This window comes from Silurus aristotelis (assembly GCF_946808225.1).
Source record: "Silurus aristotelis genome assembly, chromosome: 18".
Taxonomy (NCBI): domain Eukaryota; kingdom Metazoa; phylum Chordata; class Actinopteri; order Siluriformes; family Siluridae; genus Silurus; species Silurus aristotelis.
This window is the reverse complement of record NC_139591.1, coordinates 13,145,360-13,170,005: the sequence shown is the minus strand read 5'-3', so window position 1 is coordinate 13,170,005 and position 24,646 is coordinate 13,145,360. Positions and strand designations below refer to the sequence as shown.

Sequence of the window (24,646 nt, the reverse complement as noted above, 5' to 3'; positions counted from 1 at the left end):
TGGGAGTATGCACATAGTGTGGAAGTACATGCAGCGTGGACATGCATTTCAACATAACATTCCTTAACAAAAGAATTTCCTGTTACACTCTTTGCCACAGTGTTGCATGGGTGGATCCTTAATAACACCTAAAAGAAACATCGGTTTAACTTATCTTTATGCTATATTTAATAATTTTCTTACATTTTTCTTCTTCTTTCGGCTGCTCCCATTAGGGGTCGCCATAACGGATCATCCGTCTCCATAATCATTTTCTTTAATAAATGATATAAATTAACAGCCACATAAACAGCCTAAAGATGCATGAAGCTGTTAAGCAACTCAAGAACTTTGGGGATGTACTTTGACTGTAATTAAAATAAAGTGTGCTATAATGGCTTAGGCGCAGTTTGCATGAACAGTTTTGCATTTAAGCCCCATATCACTAAAAAGCACACCTAAACAATTATAAAACTATAACAAAAGTACATTAGCTGCCTTTTGAGTCTGGTCCCTCTCAATGTTTCTTCCTTATACCATATCTCAGTGAGTTTTTCCTTGCTACAGTTGCCACTGGCTTGATCTATAAGGGGATTAACTAAACTTATAAATTCACATTTTATAAAATTTTTATCTCTTTAAAATGCTTGGGACAATGTCCAGTGTTAAAAGCTCTATACAAATAAAACGGAATTAAATTGAATAGAATACAACATTCACATTCACATTTATGTTGGCTGGTCATAGTAACATACATTTTGAATAAAATTGTACTAGATATAATAAATATAATAATACATTTAATAATTTATAATAAAATTTAATAATGGATTAATCTGATGATAAGTTTTTTTTTCTGAATTTATACAGAAAAAAATAAAATAAAATATATATATATATATATATATATATATATATATATATATATATATATATATATATATATATATATATAAGTTACATGTTTTACTTATAACTATATAAAACCCTAATTAATGGTATTTATGTATAAAAGTGTAATAAATGCAAATGCAAAAGTGACATTAAATTAAGACATTTTAAAGCTTATAGTAGCTGCTCATTGACGAGTGCATGGGGGATTTTTCCTTTAAACAAATTCACTCATGCTGGGGTAAAAAATTTTATTGTGTTAATCAACATTTGTATTCTTTTTTAATGATATTTTGACATGATGTTTCGACAACCATTATTAATATAAAATCTAATACAACAATATTTTGACAATTTTTGTTTTTTAAATACAAAAACATTTTGTTCTGTTGTGAAGGTAAAAGCACCTATAATATATAATTATTTAAATTTTGTATAATAATTAAATTATTTATGCATAAATTTAATATACAAACATTGAAAACAAGCATGTGAATGTAGTAAATCCGCAGTAAATCACATTTGAAAACAGATAAGTTACTGTTGTAGTAGACAAATGCTATAAAAAGAGAATGAAAGGGAAAAATGCAGCAATTTAGCAGGTATGTTTTAAAAATGCATAATCATTCAGCTAAAACCACAACAGTGACTAAAAATGTAATCGTTTAAGCTGCTGTAATTTGCTGCTTTTAGATTTAGTGTTTTAGATTTACTATGTTGCTCGCGAGGTGATTGTGCAACCGGATGCTCACAACAGAACAGATCCAGTGCGACTGTCCTGAAGTTAGCAAAAAAGTTGTTTACACAATGGCACTTCATTAAACTGTAGCATTTTCACAAGATGAGGATTATACGGTTTCTGCTTTCCTGCATCACTATCTTACTTCCATCCCACGTAACTCACATAACTTCATGGCACAGTTTTCTTTGTTGCGTATAATATAAAATGTTCTGTCCCATGCCTTTGATGACTTGGGGACACACACTTTTTCCTGCTGCCGGTAGCCCCTGTACTGCACGCCATTTTCGCAAACGACTGTGTTATCTTGCCGTCATGCTAAACCAAAACTTGAGCAACCCAATCAATCAACCAATCGTTGACAACAAATTGCATTATCTATTATTATAAAAAAAATGTTATGATTAGTTGTTGCAGCCCTATTTATGACATGGCATCTGTGTATCCATTACTTAAATCAGAGGAGACAGAATTTAAATGGTCATGCCGTGTGGCCTGACGTTTGCACTGGACCCACTGACACTGACTGTTCATTATGAAATGTCCTCAGTGTACCTGCATTACAGCCCAGTGAGGAGAATCCTGTTCTTTTTTTGCAATGCAAGGCTTTTTTTTCCCTGAAGAATGCATTCACTTCATTTCACAGAAGACTTAAATTGCAAATGCCCTTCTGTTGAAGGAGAGCTTTTGTGTCAGCTGTGTTCAAATACCTATTTGTGTATGTGTGTGTATGCATGTGTGTGTGTGTGTGTGTGTGTGTGTGTGTATGTGTGTGTGTGTGTGTGTGTGTGTGTGTGTGTGTGTGGGTGTGTGTGTGTGTGTGTGTGTGTGTGTGTGTGTGTGAATTATACCATTGTATTTTTGAGAAATTTCACAACCTCTATTTCCTCACGACGTCAGCATTGTTTCCAAGCCCGGGTAACGGAATAAACCGTTTCTGTATTCAATTCACAAAGGTCTCTCCAACACATTGTAGCCCTAATTAGTTTAGCAGTTACTTTCATGTTGGCTAGACCTTTTTCCTACTTAATGTGTTGCAGGCCGGAAACTCTGGCTCTTACTTCTTGCAAGTGGATCGATGATGACGTTTACTCCTTTGTGAATTGCAAAGAAATCCCACATCCCAGGCTTACATGTCTGGAATAATAATAAAAAAAAAAGTTTATGAACTTGAGGAATGGCAAATCGTTTGTTGGTTTTGGAGAATGGAGAAGTGCATGAATGGCACATCAAAGCTCTGAACGAGTCTTTTTGGGGGGTTTTAAACATATCAGAATATTCCTTTGATGCAGTGTGAAAAAACATCTTGCATTGTGGAAAGAATGTGAACACACTGCTGAGGTGTGCTCTAAAGGCTATAAGGCATTTTTTCGGTTGCATATAAAGAAGATCTCAAGGCTCCAAGACACACATGTGCCATGCTTGAGGACTTATCACTAAGTCAGGGAACTTCCTATGACATCACCAATGGGATCCTTGTGTATGCACACGAGGCTCTCCCGGTAATCCACCTAGTCTTGGATCAGTGATGTAACCAGGATTAGATTTAGCGTCACTATGATGCACTTTCCCTGTTGAAAAAAAATGAAAGGTCTAAACCATTTACCTCAGCCACGTAAAGGGGCTTTTTTTAATCGGGCTACTCCCGATTAGTCACTACACTGCTGATGGAAACACCCTTCTGTGCAATAGCCATGCACACTGTAGATAGTATTAAACATAAATGTATTATAAAGAACATTGACTAGTTCTTCTTAAAATTGTCAAAGGAAGATTTTGCTTTTTTAATAAGTAAGTAATACACTTATAATTGTCCCCTGGTGGTCTAGTGGTTAAGATGCAGCGCTCCCACCGCTGCGACCCGGGTTCGATTCCCGGTCAGGGAACCATCCCCAGCCTCTCTTAGTGCCGGTCCCAAGCCCGGATAAATTGGGGAGGGTTGCGTTAGGAAGGGCATCCAGCGTAAAACATGTGCCAAATCAAACGTGCGGAGGATCCGCTGTGGCGACCCCTAACGGGAGAAGCCGAAAAGAAACTTAAGTAATACACTTATAATTACAAATTAAGATTGAAATTATTTGGCTCAGCTTTATTCTTCTACATCAAATCTAATCAAAAAATCTAATCGAATTATATTAGTCACATACACATACATACAGAGTACGACATGCAGTGAAATGCTTTGCGCAACTGCCCAGCATTTAAGCATAAAAAGGAATAGAAATAAGGATAAAAATAAAACAGAAAGAAAGGTAGAAAAATATAAAGTATAAACTATATAAAAATCTGAAATATAAAGTACTTTGTACTTCCAATATCTGCCATAAAGTATATAGTGAACATTATATTACATTACATTACATACATTTACATTATATGACAGCAATTTATATTCACTTATAGTTACATTTAATGCTATGGAACATACTGTATTTGGAACAAGTTATCTGTTATTCCTTGTAACATTATAGATAAACTCCAAAGTGCAAAGCAGTCTGTCTTTTGCTGTCTGCTCACAGACATTGCATCACTCACTATATATGGATCTGGAAATGGACAGTCTATGTGTATTTTTTATAAAAGTTTGGTCGATGTAAACAAAGATCATTGTATCCTAGAACAGCTCCAAAATTCACTCTAAATACAGGGGGAAAATTGTTGTGTGTGTTTCTTGATGAGACTCTGAGTCTGTTTATATTTGATCTAAATACTCTTTGGCCAATTGTTACCTCTTTTTCTCCCCAGAATAGTGGCTATTGTGTGTCTGTTTGTTGGAGAAAACAAAACCCTTTGGGAATCACACAAATGTTTCCATCTGGGAAAGTTGTTTTAAGACTACAAATTCCCAGATACAGCTAGGGTAAAAGGAAGTTCTGGTGGTAGACTGAATACCCACTGTTCTAAGCTGCAATGCTCTTCACACCAGTTTACCTTGAATTTCTGCATTAAAGTAACCTTAAAAATAATATTTATTCTAAAAAAAAATCTAATTACCTTTTATCTAACAAACAACCTTCTTGCTTTGCAGTGTGCAGTGTGCTCATTAGGCAGGCTTGGAAAATGTAACAGTAACCTGTGGTGGTGGTGATTATTACTGCAGTCTCTGGTAGACAAGCTGTCAGAGCCACCAACTACCCCTACCACATCAAATATGCTCCCAGGTGATTGTCCACATGGCATGGTCTAATTAAAAAACGTTGCAGTGTGATGGAAAAACTTCCCGCATGGTTGTGTTGACAGTGGTGGCATCATTCTGCAGTGGCTATAGGTATTTATGTAACATATCGAGAGACTTTATTTACCAATACGCATATCAAGTAACATAAGCATAAGGTGCGGAAATAAACCGGGTGACATTAAAGTCGACGAGAGTGGCTCTGTTTTGCTTTAGGGACATTTTAATGGTGGGGTTTGGTTCCTCTTGTATGGAAGAGTCTCTGTTCTGATCAGTGTATAGGTTTGCACACTGTACATATCTTTACTACCTTAAGGCACAATTGTGTTGTAGTTTCTGTTCTTCCCCAAACTACACAAAGTCAGAGGCACACAATTGTGCATGATGTGTTCGTGTGCAGTAGCATTCTATTTTCTCTTTACTTGAACTGGGATATCCAGACCTGTCCCAGCAAGACAATGCCCCTGTGCTCAAAGCTAGGTGCAATAAGATTTGTTTTACATGGGGTTACAGTGAAAGAGTGGCTTGCTATAGATTTCTGACCTCAGCCCTATTGGACACATTTGGGATGATTGGAATGCTGACTGAACCCCAGACCTCCTTACCCTATATCAGTACTGTACCTGACTTTACTAACACTTTCATGAGTGAATGAGCACAAATCTCCACAAGCACACTTCAAAATCTAGTGGAACATCTTCCCAGTTAGATGCGGAAATGCATTGCTCTAAAGCACATACACCGTCCCAGATGCAGGAAATGAAATGTTAATTAGCTGGTTCCAATTTATTATTTGGTGGGTGACATCAGCAGAGCAGATCTTACAATAATGTCTTGAGGCTGGAAATATTCCCACCTGAGAGTAGACATTTTTGGGGGCAGGGGCGGTGGCACATGCATTCATTAAAGCCGGCGCATAATTGAAGAACAGCTTTCCTTATATGGGTGTTCAGACTGCAGGGAGGTTTGCTTGAGAAAAGACTACACATTCCAGCATTAAACATGATCTTAACAAAAACATTCCAGAGTTCCCTCCAAAGCAGCTTAGGTCACCAGGCTTTAGGCATTTTTTTTTTTTTAAACCGTCTGTTGGTATTTGGGGCATGTTCAGACTAAAAAAAAAAAAAAAAAAAGTAATTGTTCATTTTTTTTCTTTGTACTTCGTGTCTAATGAGTGGAAAATCTATTAAAACCTTATTTGATGTGATTCATTCATTTAAAATGATATAAGTAGATGAAATTTACACGAATTTAATGCTTTAATGCTCTGCTTTTGGTAATCACTCAAAGCTGGTAAAAAGTGAGTATGACCCAATGGTATTGCGTGAACACAACACGCCCAGACCCCAGATAGCACTTTAAATATTCCTAGGCACTATGTTTGAAAGGATAGACGAAACCTGATTTCTTTTTTTTATTTATTAATTTTTTTTATTGTGTAACCGGTAATATAGGGGCCTTTGTAAATCTATTTTGTAAGCAAAATGAAAGAACGTAATTGGACGTATTTTAAGCCTTCCCTAAGATTTCCGATCTTTATCAAACAGCAGGAGGAGACTTCTGTGCAAATATGACATGATGTAGTTTACAATTCTTTTGTCTCGCTTTCTGAGAATGACGATATGATGTGCATTCAGCCGTAAACCTGCGTGTGTCTGCAAAGACTGCAGGTGGGGCTTTGGGATGCCAGACGTCAGAGGCAGATGCAGCTATCCCTGGTGTCCCTGGTCACGTGTGGACGAGAGGCGTTGGCCAATGATAGTCTTCAAGTTTGGCAGCTGCTTGTCTTTTCAAGATGGGCCTGAAAGTCCTGTCCACGGCAACCATCTCATGTTGCCAGTGGCATATTTTTCAATTTTTATATCTCTTTTGTTTTGGTGAGGCTTGTTTTTGGCTCCAACTCATAAGCATGTGAGCCGGGTGATGTGCGCAGCATAACCTGTGCATGAAGTGAAAAGACTTTGCATAAAGACATTCCTCATTCTTTTACCTCAGAGAAGTCAGGGTTCAGTTGCATGAAGAATCGTTACTGAAAAAAAAAGATCTCCTTGACTACAGTCCTTGTATGGCATGTCCTACATGTTCCACTTAATGCACCACCACAGCACAAACATTTTTTTTTCTTCTTCTACTTTTTACTTATTAAAGACAATTGACATGTCATAAAATGCTAAGGCATCTGATACAATAACTAGGTGGTTGTATAAATCTCCAAAAAGAAATCCATAATAGATCAATAAAAGGAAGAAAAACCATTTAAAAAAGAAATAGATTTGGACAGCGAGATTAACTGAGGAGTCTGGGTTGCTGAGGAGTAGAGCGGCACTGGAATGTGACGCTGTCAATCAAGTGACAAGTGGAAATCAAATTACGCATTTGGGTGACGTAAATGCAGGCTGGAGTTATGGCAATTCTCCAAGAGTGAATAAAGCTGGAATATTAACAAGCCAGCATGATCGAGAATGTATTAAGCAGCTGCTTGTAGAGATAAGCAAAGTTACCTGACTGATGCAAAAGAGGAATACCGACACTTTAAAAACAGGTTTAGTGACCTTTAACTAGATGATATACTGACCAACCTAGAAACATTGTGTATAGTAAAAGAGTTTTGGCTCATTAGTCCCTATTTTCAATAACTCTCTATTACTCCTTTTATATGATCTTAATTCTTTTAGCTATCCGAGAAGAACTGATGTGTTATAATAGCCTACCAATGTCATTCTCTTCTTGTATAGTTTACACTGAATATCTACTGCATGCTTGTACAAAAAAATGCCTTAGAATTCAAAAACAAAATCCAGACTCTCATTGTGACTGGATTGTTTTTTTTTTGTTTTTTGTTTTTATTTGCTCAGTGGAAGTTGGTATTGATGGCTATTTGAATGCGATTTTAATCGCTCTATTCTAAGTGCTTGAAGAATATTGAGCAGAACACCATTATCTCATACAGACTGAGTGTATAAGACTGTAGAAAGGACATTACTCACAATCTTACATTTCGGAGCTCATGTTAGTTCTCACTCTTCTGTGTTTTGTATTGTTTAAAGACTGTAATCACACTCTTGATATAACTCAAACGAGGATGGGTTCCCCTTTTGAGTCCGGTTCCTCTCAAGGTTTCTTCCTAATAACATCTAAAGACGTTTTTTTCATGCCACAGTCGCCTCAGGCTTCATCATCAGGGATAAACACACATAATTAACTTTAATTCTGTAAAGCTGCTTGACTTTACTTTTCACTCACAGATGCTTATAAATGACTATTTTTGCTGAATAAAAAGGAAGAGACAGAAATTCTGCCCCTTGTACCGTGTGAGCATGACCATGCAGGACAACATACTGTGTGTATTTCATTGGGTGGTTCATCAGCGATGACTTAGAGCACTGTAACCTACATTGAGAACACAAAAAACGAGATCATATCTGAGAAATACTCATTTCCACAGTAGTATATCAGTATTTTCACACGATAGAGTTGACTGGATTTTGACATCCTCTCATTTCCAGAAGGAACTCACACCACTTTTTTCACTTTTTAAATCACCTGTAATGGGAAATAAATTTTTCCTTTTTCTAATGTCTGGGATAAACCATCGAGCAGGGCGGGCAGAAGAATGCAATAGCCATGGCAACATGATGTGGCACACGTGGCACGGCACATTGGGCTAAATAAAATGTAGCAGGAGTGGCAGTTAGCCCTCGGCCATCAAATTGAAGTAATCAATAGAGCAAGTGACACGGTAGCGCCCTAACCTTCCTGACATTCACTCTTTTCTGTACATAGAGTGTGAAATAGATGCTGTGTCAAGAGAGAAAATTTTTTGGAAGAGCGGCAGGCTTCAGAGTACTTGCATCTTATCAGGATGTGTTAATACATGTGATTATACATAATGTTCTTGGATAAAAAGATATGTAACACCATATCGATTGCTTCCAGTTGTTTTAAAAAAAAAGACATCTCAAAAAAAGCATACTGTGACACTGTGGAATGATATCATCATGTCACCTGGGAGAAGAAGATATAGTATGATATGGAAGAAAGTCAGAGAGCCGTGTCCTGGGAAAGGCCATTCTCTGTGCCTGGGGGCTTTAAACATTCTGTCTCCTAAAATATCTTTATGCTTCTTTTTTTTTGTTCCTTGCTTTGAGCTTTGAGCATAGAACTGTAGCACCACAATTATGAAAAGACCGCGATTAATCATTTTTTCCGCGATCTTAAAATATGTACTAATGTTTTGACGTAAAGTGGATTAAGTTGGAATGTTTGGAAATGTTTTTCTGCTAGTCGAAGCACAGAATGCTTGATCATTTATTCCATCATCACACAAACCTCCAAAATGCAGCATTTACTTTGTCTGCTGTTTTACATGCTCCTTCTGCAACCAAATCGCAAATCTACCATCTCATGCAAAACGTATGAAAGCAATTAAAAGTATTAGGCGCCTATTGTAAATTTTTGTCATTACTATAGATACATCAAAAGTAATCGCACTGGCTGTCCTTCAAAAATTATTGGAAATGAGAAGAAATAAGAGACTGCTGTCCTCTTGTGGAAGGAAAGAGCACAGCACTCTCTGAACAGGTTATTATTTTTATAGCACCATAAGAGATTTTTAGATTATGTAAATAATAAATAATTCTGATACAGTTTATATATATATATATATATATATATATATATATATATATATATATATATATATATATATACTATAAGAACAAAAATATTACAACAATGTACACGATTGTATAGCATTATGTAGTAGCATTACATTTTCCTTTTACTTACGAGGACTACGAGGCACAAAGAACTCAAATGGCCTGCACCATGCCCTGATCTCATTTCCACTCACAAACTTTGGGATGAACTGGAATGCCATCTGTACTCCAGGCCTTTTCACTGAACATCGGTTGAAGGTTGAAGAAGATTGAAGGTTTTTATATTGGCAGGATTGAAGGTTTTTATATTGGCAAGTGTCCACAAACTTTTGGCAATATCGTGTACTTGTTTCATAATTTTCACTTATGAAACACTCCTTCTGATACCCATTGCCAGCTTTCATGAAACTAATCAAAATACATTAATGATTTTATATCAATTTATACACTGTCAATATTATATATATTGTTTTTAGTTGTTTGAGCAATTCTTACATGAAAAAGATATTTTAATATGCCGGGTAAGTGAAAATAAAATGTTATTCTTTGAGACATACGGTAAGGAGACATGAATTGATCAAGGCATGAGTGAAAATAGATTAAAATCTAATATTAACAGAAGGCAGTGGAATATAATTTTAAATACTAATAGTAACATAAAACCTGAACTGTACCTTATGAGGAAATGTCGAAAATTAGCCACTAAAGTTTTCATTCGTTCAGGAGTTCTTGCTGAGAAAATGCGGCAAATGGAAAAAGGGGAAATATTAACCGATATCTGATGAATGGCAAACAGTGCAAAGATTAACGTTTTGACTTTCACAGCTTCCCTCGTTGTCTCTCCATGACTGTGTGCTAAGGGTTTGTATAGTTTTCCATATTTCTGTGACTATGCCATTATTGTTAACATGCCTTACATACATTGACACAAGAAATACTTTCCAAGGAAGCACCTGTCAGCAAAATGCTTGTGAACCCCATGCTGAATCACAGCTCTCTGCGCAGTGCAAAGCAGCTTAAAACCTGGAGAGTATCAGCTTCCTCCAGAACTGCCTATGCAAACATTTAGGCAAAACTTCCACATCCAAATAAGATTCATGCAGCATTGAGTTTGGGGGGATTATCGCTCAGACGTGTCTATTCATATTCTGTCCCTGTTTACTCATTAGAATCTGACGCTGCCGTAGATTTCAGTCAGTGCACCATGGGTGTCGCTGAAAACCTTTAAGCTGGTTGAGCTGTTTGAGGGCTTAACCTTTTCTCTATATACACACTATCTATATATACACTATATGGACAAAAATATTGGAACACCTGATTTTTCCAGTCGTATGTGGTTTTTTCCCAAACTGGTGGAGCCACACAACTGTGTAGAATGTCTTTGGATGTGGTCTTGTTACATTTTCCCTTCACTTGAACTAGACCCTAACAATACCCCTGTACAGTGTGAAGTGTAAGTATAAAGGTATGCACATCGTACCTACCAGCATGTCAGTGCCCATGTGCACAAAGCCAGCTCCATTAAGATATGGTTTACATTGGTTGAGGTAGAAGATCTTGAGTGGTCTGCTATAGACCTCTGTCCTCAACCCTACTGATGATCTTTAGAATGAATGGGAACGCTGACTGCCCCCCAGGCTTCCTCACCCTACATCAATACCTGACTTTACTAAAGTTTTTGTGGCTGAATGAGCATAAATCACTGCGAGCGCACTCCAAAAGTCAGATGTCCCAAAATAGGGTATTAAGCCACGAGTTTGAGCTACACAATTTATTTTGTTGACTTAACGAAATAATTTGTTCAGCTTGTGGCCTCATAATATTATCTCGTGCCTTCAGTATATTAACTCATGGCCACACCTTTTGAAAAAATAAGCATTGTGTCACGGTTCTGGGTTTGAATGATAACACGCATTTTCAGACTTAAAGCTCTGTCCACACACTTACACACACAGCACTTACCTCAGATGTCTGAGTTTCTCAGCATTGAAATCAGCAAAGTAGCGTTGTCAGCTGAGTAAAAATGAAAGTTGATTTGCTAATCTGAGGAAGTGTTTACAGTGACTTGAGTTTGAGTCTAAAGAGGAAGGGATTGGGGGGGGGGGGGGGTGTTGCGCAGAGGAGCAGCCCTCTTCACTCTTGTCTCTCTTAGACTTAATGAGATTAGTGTGAGAAGGAAGGGAGATACAGTGGGTTGAACTGAGGCTGAAAGGGTTGCAAGGGGCCAAGGAGTAGAAGACACAAGGGAGCGTTTGGCACAAGGCACAAACTCAAAAGGATCGAAAAAGCGGTGGTGTGAATGGACTGGCACAGGGAGCCCATGGGCAAATTTATTGCCTGCAGCTTTAGCATGTACAGAGGCATGAAGAGGAAACACCTGCTCCGATCCTATAGGTACTATATACCTTATAGCCTTCTGCTCCTCCACTTTACTTTACTGAAATTGTTATATCTTTCATTGGTTAAGAAGTTAGTCTGCAACATGGGAAGTAACTTTGTCAGAATGAATGTTTCTGTTCCAGTTCTCTAAGCTCTCAGTATCTTAAAGAGGTGAGCTAAGAAGTAAATAAGTCTTGCGCTTTATCTCTTGCTTTTTCTTCTATACGCTATATATAACAGAGCTCTTAAAAGGCACATATATGGCTATGTACTCATATCTATTACTGGAGCTCCTTATATTATTAGCTACATTCATGTCTAACAGACAGAGACATAAATGTAAAATGTCATCTAATATATAAAACAAACATTTAAAGCCATTTGGGAAATTGCAATGTTCAGTTTAAAAGAGGATGTTGCATGTGGATTGCTACGTGTAAAGCTTGTTTTGGCATGCATCTGTGATCTAAACCTCAGTCCTCGCCACATTTCTGATGTGTAAGCGATAAACTCATAAATGTGCTGTTTTGCATTTCTGCATGACATACATTTGATCACTAAACATTACTATTTAAGTAAGTGTTTTTGTGGATGGGTCTTTAAATGTCTTGAAGAGTGCAATAAGGAACGTCCTCTACAAAGTCTCATTTAGTCAATGATATGATGAGATATTTGGATATATTTTTTCTTTGATGTTATTACTTATAGAATGTGTCTCCTTTGTTAATGCTTTTCTAACATTCAGTAAGTTACAAGCCTTAGTATTTAAATAAAGAGAGAGAATGATTGTTTACAGCTGTTGCACTTTACTTTACTTTTTTTATAATTATACTCTGATAAATGTGTTGCATTGTTTTTGTTCCTGTCATATTAGAAATTAATTTAATTTATAGATCAAATTTGTGGTGTTGATGGTGAATTGGGGTGTAACTCTGCCATTGATTACTTCTTTATACCACATTCCATGTTATGTTTTATACCTCAATGAAAGCCCCCCTATCATTAGTATGTTTGGGGACACCTGACTCCCCCTGCCATGTGTGGTTCTTTCCCCAAACTGTTTGCACAAAATGGTATAGAATATCTTTGGATGCAGTAGCATTACATTTTCCCTTGACTTGAAATAGGAGACCCAAACCTGTTTCAGGATGACAACGCTCCTGTGCACAAAGCAAGCTCCATTAAGATATTGACATTCGGTGCCACCCAGATGAGGATGGGATCCCTTTTAGATCTGGTTCTTCTCAAGGTTTCCTCCTCATAGCATCTCAGTGAGCTCAGTCGCCATTGGCTCACTCATCAGGGATAAACAATTATAGAAAACTAACTTATAGGCAATATACGTTAGCATTTTTTATATAACCTTAATCCACTCTATCTATTTAAATTACTTTATCTTTGTAAACTGCTTTGAGACAATGTCTATCGTTAAAAGCGCTATACAAATAAAACTTAACTGAATGTGGTTTCCACAGGTTGGAGTGAAAGATCTTGATTAGTTTGTTATTGAGCTCTGACCTCAACCCTATTTAACACCTTTGGGATGAATTGGAACACTGACTGCACCCCAGGCCTCCTCACCCTACATCATTTCCTGACTTTACTAACACCGTTGTGGCTGAATGAGCACAAATCTCCAAAGTGGAGCATCTTCCCAGAAAAGTAGAGGTTATTATAACAGCAAATGGTGACAAATGTAGAATGAGATGACGAATCTAATGGTCAGGTGTGCACAAACTTTTGTCCATGTGGTGCATGCACAGCAATGTGCTGTTTTTGTGCCAGAGTATATTTCTTGAATAAACAGTATTCAATCTGATATTGAGCATGTAGGACTTGGTGGCTACAAGGTGAAATATATTTAGAAACCTCCAGCAGGCACGCTTCATATTTTGCATGACCCAGCTGGGACCCTGGTGCGTGCAAGTGAACTCTGAGCGTCAGTGATCACATGTCCTAAAGCTATGGCACACGACGTACTTGCACTATGGAGTAAACATGTCTTCTCTGGTCATGTGACGACAACAACACTCTCACCACATTTTTCATTTTTTTCTGAAAGTCGACTAAAATAGATAGAAATGGCTTTTGCTTCACAGATGCTTGGTTATAATGAAAGTCCACTTTCAGAAAATGACATATAGTCCTTATGACCTCTGGAAGGATGCCAAGTTGTATACTGATTTTTAATACATTAATGCTTAGTGAAGTGCCATTTTATCCTCCCTGAAACCCAGCCCACCCAGCATAATCATGGAAATTTAAAGTGGGATCCTTGTTGTGCCGTATATACATAGCGAAGAAACAGCTGCCCTGACTTTCCGATATGTTTACTGCTATCAATAGCCAGAACAAGTGCAAACATGGCAGCCATGAAAGATTTGTGTCTCACAGTTTACACAAGACTCTTCATTGATATTATTTACACAAAGACTTAATCAACATACTGATGTTGACATAATCAATAATTCATTGAAGGAGTCTCCATTGTCAGTTCTTTGCATCATTCCGACAAGACAGGAAAGTTTTCAGGGCACATGGCCCTGCTTCTATTGACTACATACATTATTATGGCCAAAGGTTTATTACCACCTGATTGATATGTAAGATTTTTATGTATTTGCTGTTATTATAACCTTATAACTTTTCTGGGAAGATGGTCCACTAGATTTTGGAGTGTGTTTGTAGAGATTTGTGCTTCTTCAACCACAAAGATGTTTGTAAAGTCAGGTACTGCTGTAGAATGAGGAGGATGAGGGTTCAATTAGTGTTCATTCCCAGAGATGTTCAGTAGGGTTAAGATCAGAGCTCTATAGCAGGCCACACAAGATCTTTCACCCCAACCCCTGTAAATGCTATCTTCATGGAGCTGGCTTTGTGCACATTGGCATTTTCATGCTGGAATATTTTTGTGAAGAGAAAATTGAATGCTACTGCATCCAAAAATGCCGTATATAATTGTGTGCCTCCAACTTTGTGATAACAGTTTGCAGAAGAACCACATATGGCTGGAGATTTCAGCTGTCCCAGTACTTTATAGTGTTATGGTGCTGTTGATTGTTTTTTACAATAGCACAGCCCAAATGTTTTTATTCATACTTAATATTCTGGTTCAGAGTTATCAAAATGTACAAAAGAACCATTCAGCTTTGAAATGAACATTCACTTGAGCCCTGTAACTAAAAACAGCTAGAACAACAAGAATGTTCCATTCTTAATATGCATCTGTCTATCTCAAGGAAATTAGTATATTATATTCCATTCATTATATTAAGATTAAGATGGAGTAATGGCTCTTTTCTGCAATTGTTTTTAAAGGTTTGGACTCTTGTGATAAAACAAATGGTTTTCAAATGCACTCTGTGTCAGTGTGTGTGTGTGCGTGTGTGTGTGTGTGTGTGTGTGTGTGTGTGTGTGTGTGTGTGTGAGTTGTGGACTTGTGGGTGTCGTTGATAGCTCAGCCTGAGGTCAGTCGGCACTCAGATAATGCTTGAAATGTTTTGAATCGGACGTTGCTTTTTATTAGATCAGATGTGGTCTACTGGACAGCTCCCACACACACATGCACACACATTGACCTAAATATCAGACAGTAAAGGAATTGTGTTGAATTTGTATTTTATTTTCCACCCTATTAGAATTTTTTTTATGTACAGTAACTGACTCTTTGCAAATCCATGCCATGTCTTTGCAATGTCTGTTCAGCTGAACTTCTCACTCAGCTTATCTCTGTTCTTGTTTCCTCTTTTTTATTTTTTATTTTTCTGGCACTCTCTATTTCTGTGGCATTGCAGTCATGTGCCTTTCATGCATCCCTGAGAAACTGACTTTTGATTGTTGTCACCAGTTGACGTTTCTCTCCATCCCCCACTAATGCTATGCATACATTCACCACTCTCTTAAGCTCCCTTTCTGAGATACAGCACAGCACACACACACACACACACACACACACACACACACACACACACATACACATACACACACATACTCATCGCCCCTAGGAGAGCACCTCCCCTGCCTGTCCCTCCTCTTTCCTGGGCCACTTTACCCAGAGAAGACAAGAGGAGAAGAAGAGAGGAGAGACTGGAAACACGAGCCAGTGCTTATACAACCTGCAGTCAGTGAGAGAGAGAGAGAAACAAAAAGAGAGAGCGAGAGAGAGAGAGAAAGAGAGAGAGAGAGAGAGAGAGAGAGAGAGAGAGAGAGAGAGAGAGAGAGAGAGAGAGAGAGAGAGAGGAAGAAGTCATTCAGAAAGAGCAGCTCAGAGCACAACGTTCTGTGCCGGTTGTGTACAAAAAGGCGGAATAAAAGACCAAGCTCCCCAGGAGCATGTTGACAGATTAAGAATACTCTTGAAGAGGCGTGAAACGGGAAAAAAAGTGTGAAGAGGAAAAGTGAATTTGGACCATGAGCATTGTGATGAAACCACGCTCCCGCTCCACCAGCTCTCTCAGACACTCAGAGGGTATATGGTAAAGTTCCTCCGTTCCTCATTTTACATGACTAAATTAATGTAGGTTTTCTCTGTCAGGTTTGTTTTTTACACTAAAGTGAGAAAGTGGTTCCTGCTTTAGCAGCACTCTATTGTGTATTTGTCAGTAGCTTTCACCGTTGCTAGATGCCAGTCCCTTTTTCCAAAAGTTGGCCTTGGTGTGTCTCGCACGCTGTATAATCCTGCACTGAGCCTGGAGTCAGGTTTCCTGCTGTGTGTCACGAGGCATTGCACACTGATTGTTTACAATGTTTCATTGTGAGTGTGTCTGTGTACACCACAGGAACACAGCATTGTGCAATCCTGATATATATCATTATAATATATAATATAATATATCACTGCGAGCCATCGCTCAATATCGGGATTCTGAATTCAGATTCAGTTTGAGTGTTAATTTTGCATTACTCTGTGTGAGGACTTTGTGTGTCGTGGTGTCTCAGTAACAAGCTGCGCTTTTTGGCTTAGAAACTTTTAGGGGGGGGGGGGGGGGGGAGTCTACCTCATGTTCTTTAATATATTTAAACAGTTCCAAGGAAGAAAAGGCATTGCTGTTATCGGAAATGCGGAACCGTTTAAATTATTGATGATTTTACACCATATTACACCTCATAATTTTTTTTTCATTCATAATTAGGACTTATTCTCTGTGCATGATCCTTAAATTGTACATGACAAAAAAAAACAGGTAATAAGGAAAGCATGAAGTCTATAATCAGCCGCTTTGCTTCACTGTAAACGCATGCTTATGGAGAGCAGATTCTAAAGCAGATGCTGCTTCACGCTTCACTGCCCTCACACTGCGCTGTTGGTGTGCAATCAGCTTACAGTTCTGACCTGGAAACATGTAAGTGTGTGACGTCACGCTCAAACACGTTATCACCGAAACAACCTTTTTCTCTTTTTTCCCCTGCTTGTTTCTCTTTCGGCTCTCTGGAAGCTCAATCTCCCCTCTTGCCAGCAATCTATCTGGGGACGACCTCTGCCAAATTGGGCCAAGGGCGGCCTTCTTTCTCTTCTATCTTATCCTCTTCTTTTAACTTTACACATCACTGGCACCTTTTTGTCCATCTGAGAGACAGGGCAACTTGCAGCCCAATTAGAGAAGCCCCAGTAGGAGCTAGTGGCCCCTGCAGTGCGTCAGACACTCGCCTGGGCCCCTTTCCTCCTGTGTTAAGCTTCCAAAGATAGCGCACTGATGCAGGCCTGAGAGGAAAAGGCATGGCTGCTTGGTGATGTGGGTCACATGTGACGTTAAGGTCTGGAGATGACGTCCGATGAGGTAGATTAAATATCTAGGGCCTTGACTACTGGATGAAGAAGTCTTGGCGAGTCTGGGGGATCGCGATATGGATTGATTAAAAGCTTCAATGCTGTATTTGCAACAGGCATTTGACAATAACCAAAAGCAGCGTCACTGAAACCTGGATGGAGATGTAAATTTAGACCATTGATGAGTCCAATCCAGAGGCGACAGTAGTGAGAAAAGACCTTTTTGAGACAACAGAATGAAGAAACCTTGAGAGGGACGGGACACAAAACAGAAACCCTTCTGCGTAACCTGGATATATAGTAGGAATATAAATCATTATTGCTCTGCATCCTTATACTGAAGTGTGTTTATAGACTGTTCGCTTGTGCACCACTTAGTACGAAGCAGTGTCAAATCGACAATATTAGATTATGACTGAAAGTACTTTTGTGCAGATTCCTTTGTAGCTCATTTATCATTAATTTGGTTATCAGGTTTTGCAGTCTAGACTCCATGCCTTCATGTAGTTGTTGAAGTGTAACGTGAAAAATTTAGCTGTTTAAAGGGACTAGCTGTCAAACGATACTTTTGCACTACTTCCTCCTTGTCCATGTATCTGCTCAGCAGGAGGTATCACAATACACCACAGCAAACAGCATTGTGCATAGCTCAGGTGTCAGCACAACCAGCCAGGGATTCATGCGCTTATGCCGAATGTCAATAGCTAGCTGCCCTAGTGCACTAAAGAATAAAGCCACAATCCGATTCCAGCATGTGAATAATATATGTATATTACATATGTATATATGCATGCTTGAATGCACATGCTTGAATTATCTATCTATCTATCTATCTATCTATCTATCTATCTATCTATCTATCTATCTATCTATCTATCTATCTATCTATCTATCTATCTATCTATCTATGCACAGTGCAACCTCAATATTCATTACTCATGAGGGTTACGTTCTATGACCGCTTGCGAGTAACAAAAAAATTGCAAGGTTTTGACTCTCCTTTTAATGGTTCCTTTGTCAAGGGGAATTGTACATGTACTGTACTGTAAACTCAACAAAAATGGTAAATTACTTGTCATAAATGTTTTATTTACTTCTTTAAATGAATACATTTTATGTCATTTATTAGTACAAAATCTGTTTTGATTTGTTTTGTTTTGAACTTTCGAGCCACTCACTGCTTCTCACAAACTATTAGATTTTTCGTAAGTTACTCTTCCAAATGAAAAGTTGCAAACTATCGAGGTCGCAAATGTCAAGGTCGAGAGTATTGAGGTTCCACTGTATGTATATATATATATTCCCTCAGTTCGCGATAAGCGTGGCACAGCTGAGGAGAGGCCAATGCTGAAATTGTCTGGGAAGGCAATGTTTAGTGATAAAACATTTATTTCTGAGTAAAGAAAGGACGTCATAAATAAATGTGTGTTGCGTTGAAGGTTTTAATTTAGCTTCATTTGTATTTTTTTTTTAAATATTTTTTTATAAAAATTGTAAAAAAGAAATGTGTGCTTTGTAGCAGGTAACTCAATGTCTTCAATGCCAACCCATGCTTGCTTTGTATTAAAGGTTTGGGTCTCTATGAACTACATAACTTTGTGCTAACTCAAACAGCTAAATTTATCAATCAGTACTGAAGCTTTCATTCTCCTCACCAATCTTTCTGATGACCAGTGCCATTTTTTACATGCACAATATAGAAAAGCAGCTTTAATTCTACAGTACATAATATAACTTACCTTCATCCTGGTTGCCAGTAACACAATCTTTATAAAAATAGCCTCACAGTAGACAGTCTCTGATGATTGGGGATTAGGGAGGAGTTGCCGAATTGAACTGGAGACCAACGGGCTTTGTTTTTGGCTGACCTATGGGTTTGCAACTCTAGAGCTGAGCATTGAAGTCCTCACTAAAGAAGAGAAGGACAAGGACAAAAGTTCATAGATTCAAATAAATTGTCTTACAATTGACTAACAGTTGCTAACTATTTCATTTTAAGAACTGAAATGATTTTTTATTCATTTAATGATAAGAAATGTCAGTGAACAGTTCCAGTTCTCAATTTAGTATAGCAGCTGCAGTTGTTCTTGGACCAACCACACTTTTCTTCTTGCTCTTGAAGTAAATAAAGCAACAACAACAACAACAACAAAAAAAAAAACGTGGTTTTTTTTCAAATGTGCAGGAAAACGTAAGGGAATAGTAAACATAAAGCGTGCAGACTGGAGAACAGAAGACTTGACCATATCGATGATTATCGATGATTACACAAGTTTTTTTTTACCTGCCTCTTCATAAACAATTACACCTTCTGTCTAATAAGAATAAACAATTGAACACAATTGTGGTATAAATTAATATCATCAATTTAAAATCTTCCAGAGAACTAACATTTTTATGAATATTAGGGACACTAATTCTTAGTGGTAGAGCTACAGACGATTGTTAATTGCTGTACAACTATAGCAGCAGTGCAAAAACGCCTGGCTGGATTACAAAATTGTGCCAAGGTGACTTGCTTTAGCCTTTTTAGGTAAAGAATCTGTATTCTGTGCTAAGAGATTATGATTTGTCATTGTCTTTACACTTTATCCAGAGCACCACACACATCTTTCTTGGATCTTCATGTACTTCTGGAAAATATCCACAGATAGATGTGATGTGTGTGTGTGTGTGTGTGTGTGTGTGTGTGTGTGTGTGTGTGTGTGTGTGTGTGTGTGTGTGTGTGTGTGTGTGTAGTTCTTTTGGATTTCAGGAGGACTGGATATCTTCAACAGGGGAGGCATGATGCTTCCCTAAGTTTTTGGGTTACATGTGTGAATATCTTTGGAATTTGGATTTGAAATAATTTCATATCTCTCTATTCATTCAGTGAGAACACACAGTGTTTACCAGTTATCACTGCTGGAATATAGGAATTATATATAAATGTGTGTGTGTGTGTGTGTGTGTGTGTGTGTGTGTGTGTGTGTGTGTGTGTGTGTGTGTGTGTGTACTGTATATATTATATATAGATACATACACATGAAAAGTGAAAGAGTCTACAATAAATTCAAAACATTTTAATATTAAAGATTATGCCATTTTTAATGTCATGCATTGACTGTATACTGTATCTACTCTATATCCATTTAAATGTTTTTTTTTTTTTGTCTGCAGTTTTGATGTGGACAATGGCACGTCTTCAGTTAGGAGTCCCCTGGATCCCATGACCAGTCCAGGCTCTGGCCTCATCCTCCAGGCCAACTTTCCACACAGTCAGAGGAGGGAGTCGTTCCTCTACCGCTCAGACAGTGACTATGACCTGTCGCCCAAGTCCATGTCGCGCAACTCGTCCATTGCCAGCGACATGTGAGTACTCGGGCAAGGGGTGGCAGTGTGGGGGGCAAGCCAAAACACTCCCGTTCCTCCTCCATTCAGTGGAGCATGTCACCTAAAGCATTTCCTTTGTTCCCTTCATGAAAACGAGGTATTTCCTGAAGTTAAATAATGTGTGTCTTTAACTTTAACGTAGCCTTGCGTCATTCGTGCACAGAAACAAAGAAAACACTTTAATGTAAACAGCTTTTCAAATGCACATTTTATAATTTTTTTATTCTTAAGTTTCAATTGTTTATGTACACAAGGTTTAGAGCACTTTTAAAAATTTCAAATAAAATAATATCCCGAAAAAAATTATTAAATGTATAATTCTAAGACCGCATACGGATATAACAATCATTTGTTATGGACTTAAATAATACATTTAAACACAATTAATTGAAACACAGTTAAAAAAAAATAATAGACTGATATACAAATGTGACTATAGCTCATTCTCTTTAAAAAAAAAAATGACACAATGCTGCTGTTGTGCGTATGTGTGCACACGTTTAGCACCTAACCCAAAGTGCAATGTGACATATCACATGACTTTGTATGTGTTTGTCTTTCTATGCTTCACTTACATATTCAAGACACACTAGCACACACAAACACACACAAAGGAAAATGACCAGTCACTTATTTTCTCTAGTCAATTGTGCATTTATTACCAGATGATAAGGTTCATGCTGTTTTGTACCTCTTGGGGCATTTCCTTCCTCGAGAAGGCTAATTATGCTCAGAATTCTTCAAACCATATAAATGGTTATATTCAAAACTGTGAAAAATGACACTCATCACTCAAATGCAACTAAAGTTTGCAGTGATGTTAATCTTAAACATCAGCTGTAGGGTTGAGACTTGAGTACATCAGTCCTTTAATAAAGTCAAGGTAAATATTCAGGGGGAAAAAGCTGAAGCACATCACTTCACAAGTAGAAAAATACAAACTCCCAGAGGAACTGATATCTCACTCGGAAAAAGAACAGTCTGCCTCAAATCACACTCATTTTTTAGATACTGGAGGTACATTTCTGTCTTTTTAACCAAGGAATACAAAAGTAATCACTCACTCTATGGACAAAAGTATTGGGACACCTGACTTTTCCAGCCATATGTTGTTCTTCAGCAAACTGTTAGCACAAAGATAGGGGCTCATTGTATAGGAAGAATGTCTTTTTTTTTCTTCACTTGGATTAGGAGACCCAAGCCTGTTCCAACATGACAGTGCACCTGTGTATAAAGCCAGCTACTTAAAGAAATGGTGTACATGGGTTGGAGTGAAAGATCTTGAGTGGCCTGCTATAGAGCTCTGACTTCGATCCCATTGAACACCTTTGGGATAAATTAGAACGCTGACTGCACCCCAGGCCTCCTCAGCCAACAGCAGTATCTCAATTTCACAACGCCCTTGTGGATGAATGAGCACACATCTCTAAAAGCACACTCCAAAATCTAGTGGAACATCTAGAGTGGAAAGCAAATGAGGACTGAGTAAGGAATGGCATGTTCAAAAAAAGACATATAAATCCTATGGTCAGGTGTCCAAAAACATTTGTCTATGTAGTGTAAGTGAATGCTTAATAGAGATACAGTGACAGAAACTGATAAGAGTGATTGGTACAGTGAAACAGCTCATATCACTTGAATTTGTTACTTTTCACCTCAGAATGAAATGATGTTATATACTGTTAGTAAATAACATTTTATACAGTATGTGTGTTCATGTGCTTGTCATGCCACTTTATCAGCTTGACTCTGCCTTTCTTACAGTCAATCCGACACACAAAATCACTTAGCTATGCAAAAAGTCTGTCTGTTGTCTATATCTGTGTGTAACTGTGAGTTCATGTGTGTGCTGAGTGCGTACGAACGTGTGTATGATTCACGACCTGTGTCCTTATCGATAGGAATAATCATCTGCAGAGGCCAGGCCTGGTGTCTCGGCGCTCTGAGCCGGTTATTAGTGGAACGTAAGTGCTGGCGCTTCCAGAACGAATGTCTTGCGAAACTGCATCAGCTTGCTTCACTCTTAGACACAAGCATCATGCACCGAGAAACCGCCCCTCCCCCTTTCCTCTCCCTCCCTCCCTCACTTACTTTTAATGCACAGAATGGCTCGCTGCAGAACTCAAACTGTTGTTCTCAAACAGAGATTCTGGGCATTAAATGCATCAGATGTACAGAGCTGAAAGGGAAATTGCATGGAAAGAGACCGTGTGTTTTGAGCTCAAGCCTGGGATTCTCACTCATGGCATGAATGTGTGTGTGTGTGTTTGGATGGATGATTATCTGTGCGTGTACTCTACATGCGACAGTATCCATTTTTATTTATATATATATATATATATATATATATATATATATATATATATATATATATATATATATATATATATATATATATATATATATATATATACACACACACACACACACACACACACACACATATATATATATATATATATATATATATATATATATATATATATATAATTTTTTTTTCCTTTTTTTGCATCGTCTCTGCACTGCATGCAACATCACAGATATAGTCGTAACAAAATTTCTCTTGAAGAAGATATCCATAGCATGAATTGTTCAAGCAATAAGTATGCGTTCAATTGCCTTGAGCTGCAAAAGAATTCACTAGAAAAATAAAAGAAAATCTAGAATATTATTAATAAATGTTATCTTGGGAAAATGTTTTTTTGCAGAATTACACTATCCAACATGAAACGAGTCTAATATTATAGTGTATAGAGTGAAACCTAAGAAAATATGCCCAGAGGGAATTTGACTATCCATTTCATTGCACTGCTATTTGTTCAACAGTAGAGGGAGTTATCTAACACCTTGAAGACAGAAAATAGAAATCGTTTTAAAAAACAAACCGTCATCGCTATTATAGATGCACATTAGCTATGAGCCTTGAGTTGAAAATAAACCTGGTGTTGCTTAAGCCATGACAAGTGCACAGATATAAAGCGATAAAGATTTCTTTCCCTCTTGTTTGTCCCTGCTTCTGCAGGTTCTCCATGAAACTCTGCACCACTCTATACATAATGCAGAGACTATGGGAAAGCAGACGCACACTATTCTTTTAATTACAATCGACAGACCACTTGTAAGGAATAACAGGAAGTAACGCCACATTCTAATTCCTGTGTTAATTCCTGTTGCCTGTTGTTAGTTCCTGGTACTGGTGTGTGTATTTTATTTTTTATCATAATCATTATTCTGCTAGTCTGAAATATAGCTGTATAATAGTTATATATCATGTGATTTTATTAAACTTTTGGCTTGGGTATGGTTTATTTAGCAACTTATGATGAATGACTTGCATTTTGGAGTCACCCACCTCTGGATTGTTCACATACAATTAAGCTGTGGTCTCAAGCTATGTTTAGAACAGTGTGTTGCACCACAGCCCATGCTGACAGAGTTGTCTGAAAGCATGTGACACACTCCACACTCCTACCAGTGACCTTTTCACTTTACCAGTGCATGAAAATCTAGTGTTGAGTGAGCTGATCAAGGAACAGCCAGACACACGAGTCCGCACTCATGCACATGTCCAGTGCACTTGCTGGAATCACAGGACTACTCGTATTAACCTCCAACTCCGACCATGCGGGTCATATGCCGTTTTTTCAGCGAGCCCAATGACAGACGCCGGTATGTTGTGCTGCTGT

The 24,646-nt window shown here is 37.9% G+C and overlaps 1 protein-coding gene and 1 long non-coding RNA gene across 15 annotated transcripts in view; one reads left to right on the top strand and one right to left on the bottom strand.

Moving 5' to 3' along the window:
• Positions 1–24,646, top strand: part of LOC310741456 (3',5'-cyclic-AMP phosphodiesterase 4D-like) — a 200,805-nt gene that overhangs the window by 147,569 nt on the left and 28,590 nt on the right. For 4 of the 14 annotated variants that reach the window (XM_083569314.1, XM_083569318.1, XM_083569308.1 and 1 more), the window contains 2 exons: positions 20,748–20,939; positions 22,862–22,924. In XM_083569314.1, coding sequence (XP_083425440.1) covers positions 20,748–20,939; positions 22,862–22,924 — 255 coding nt within the window. Of the gene's footprint in view, positions 1–11,599; positions 11,837–15,934; positions 16,297–20,747; positions 20,940–22,861; positions 22,925–23,522; positions 24,630–24,646 lie in introns of those variants that run through there. The other 10 variants (XM_083569316.1, XM_083569309.1, XM_083569315.1 and 7 more) reach the window with 7 other exon arrangements.
• Positions 15,423–19,810, bottom strand: LOC310741493. Its single transcript, XR_014537970.1, has 2 exons — positions 19,328–19,810; positions 15,423–15,936 (listed from the first exon to the last, which is right to left on the bottom strand). It is a non-coding gene; the product is annotated as an uncharacterized lncRNA (long non-coding RNA).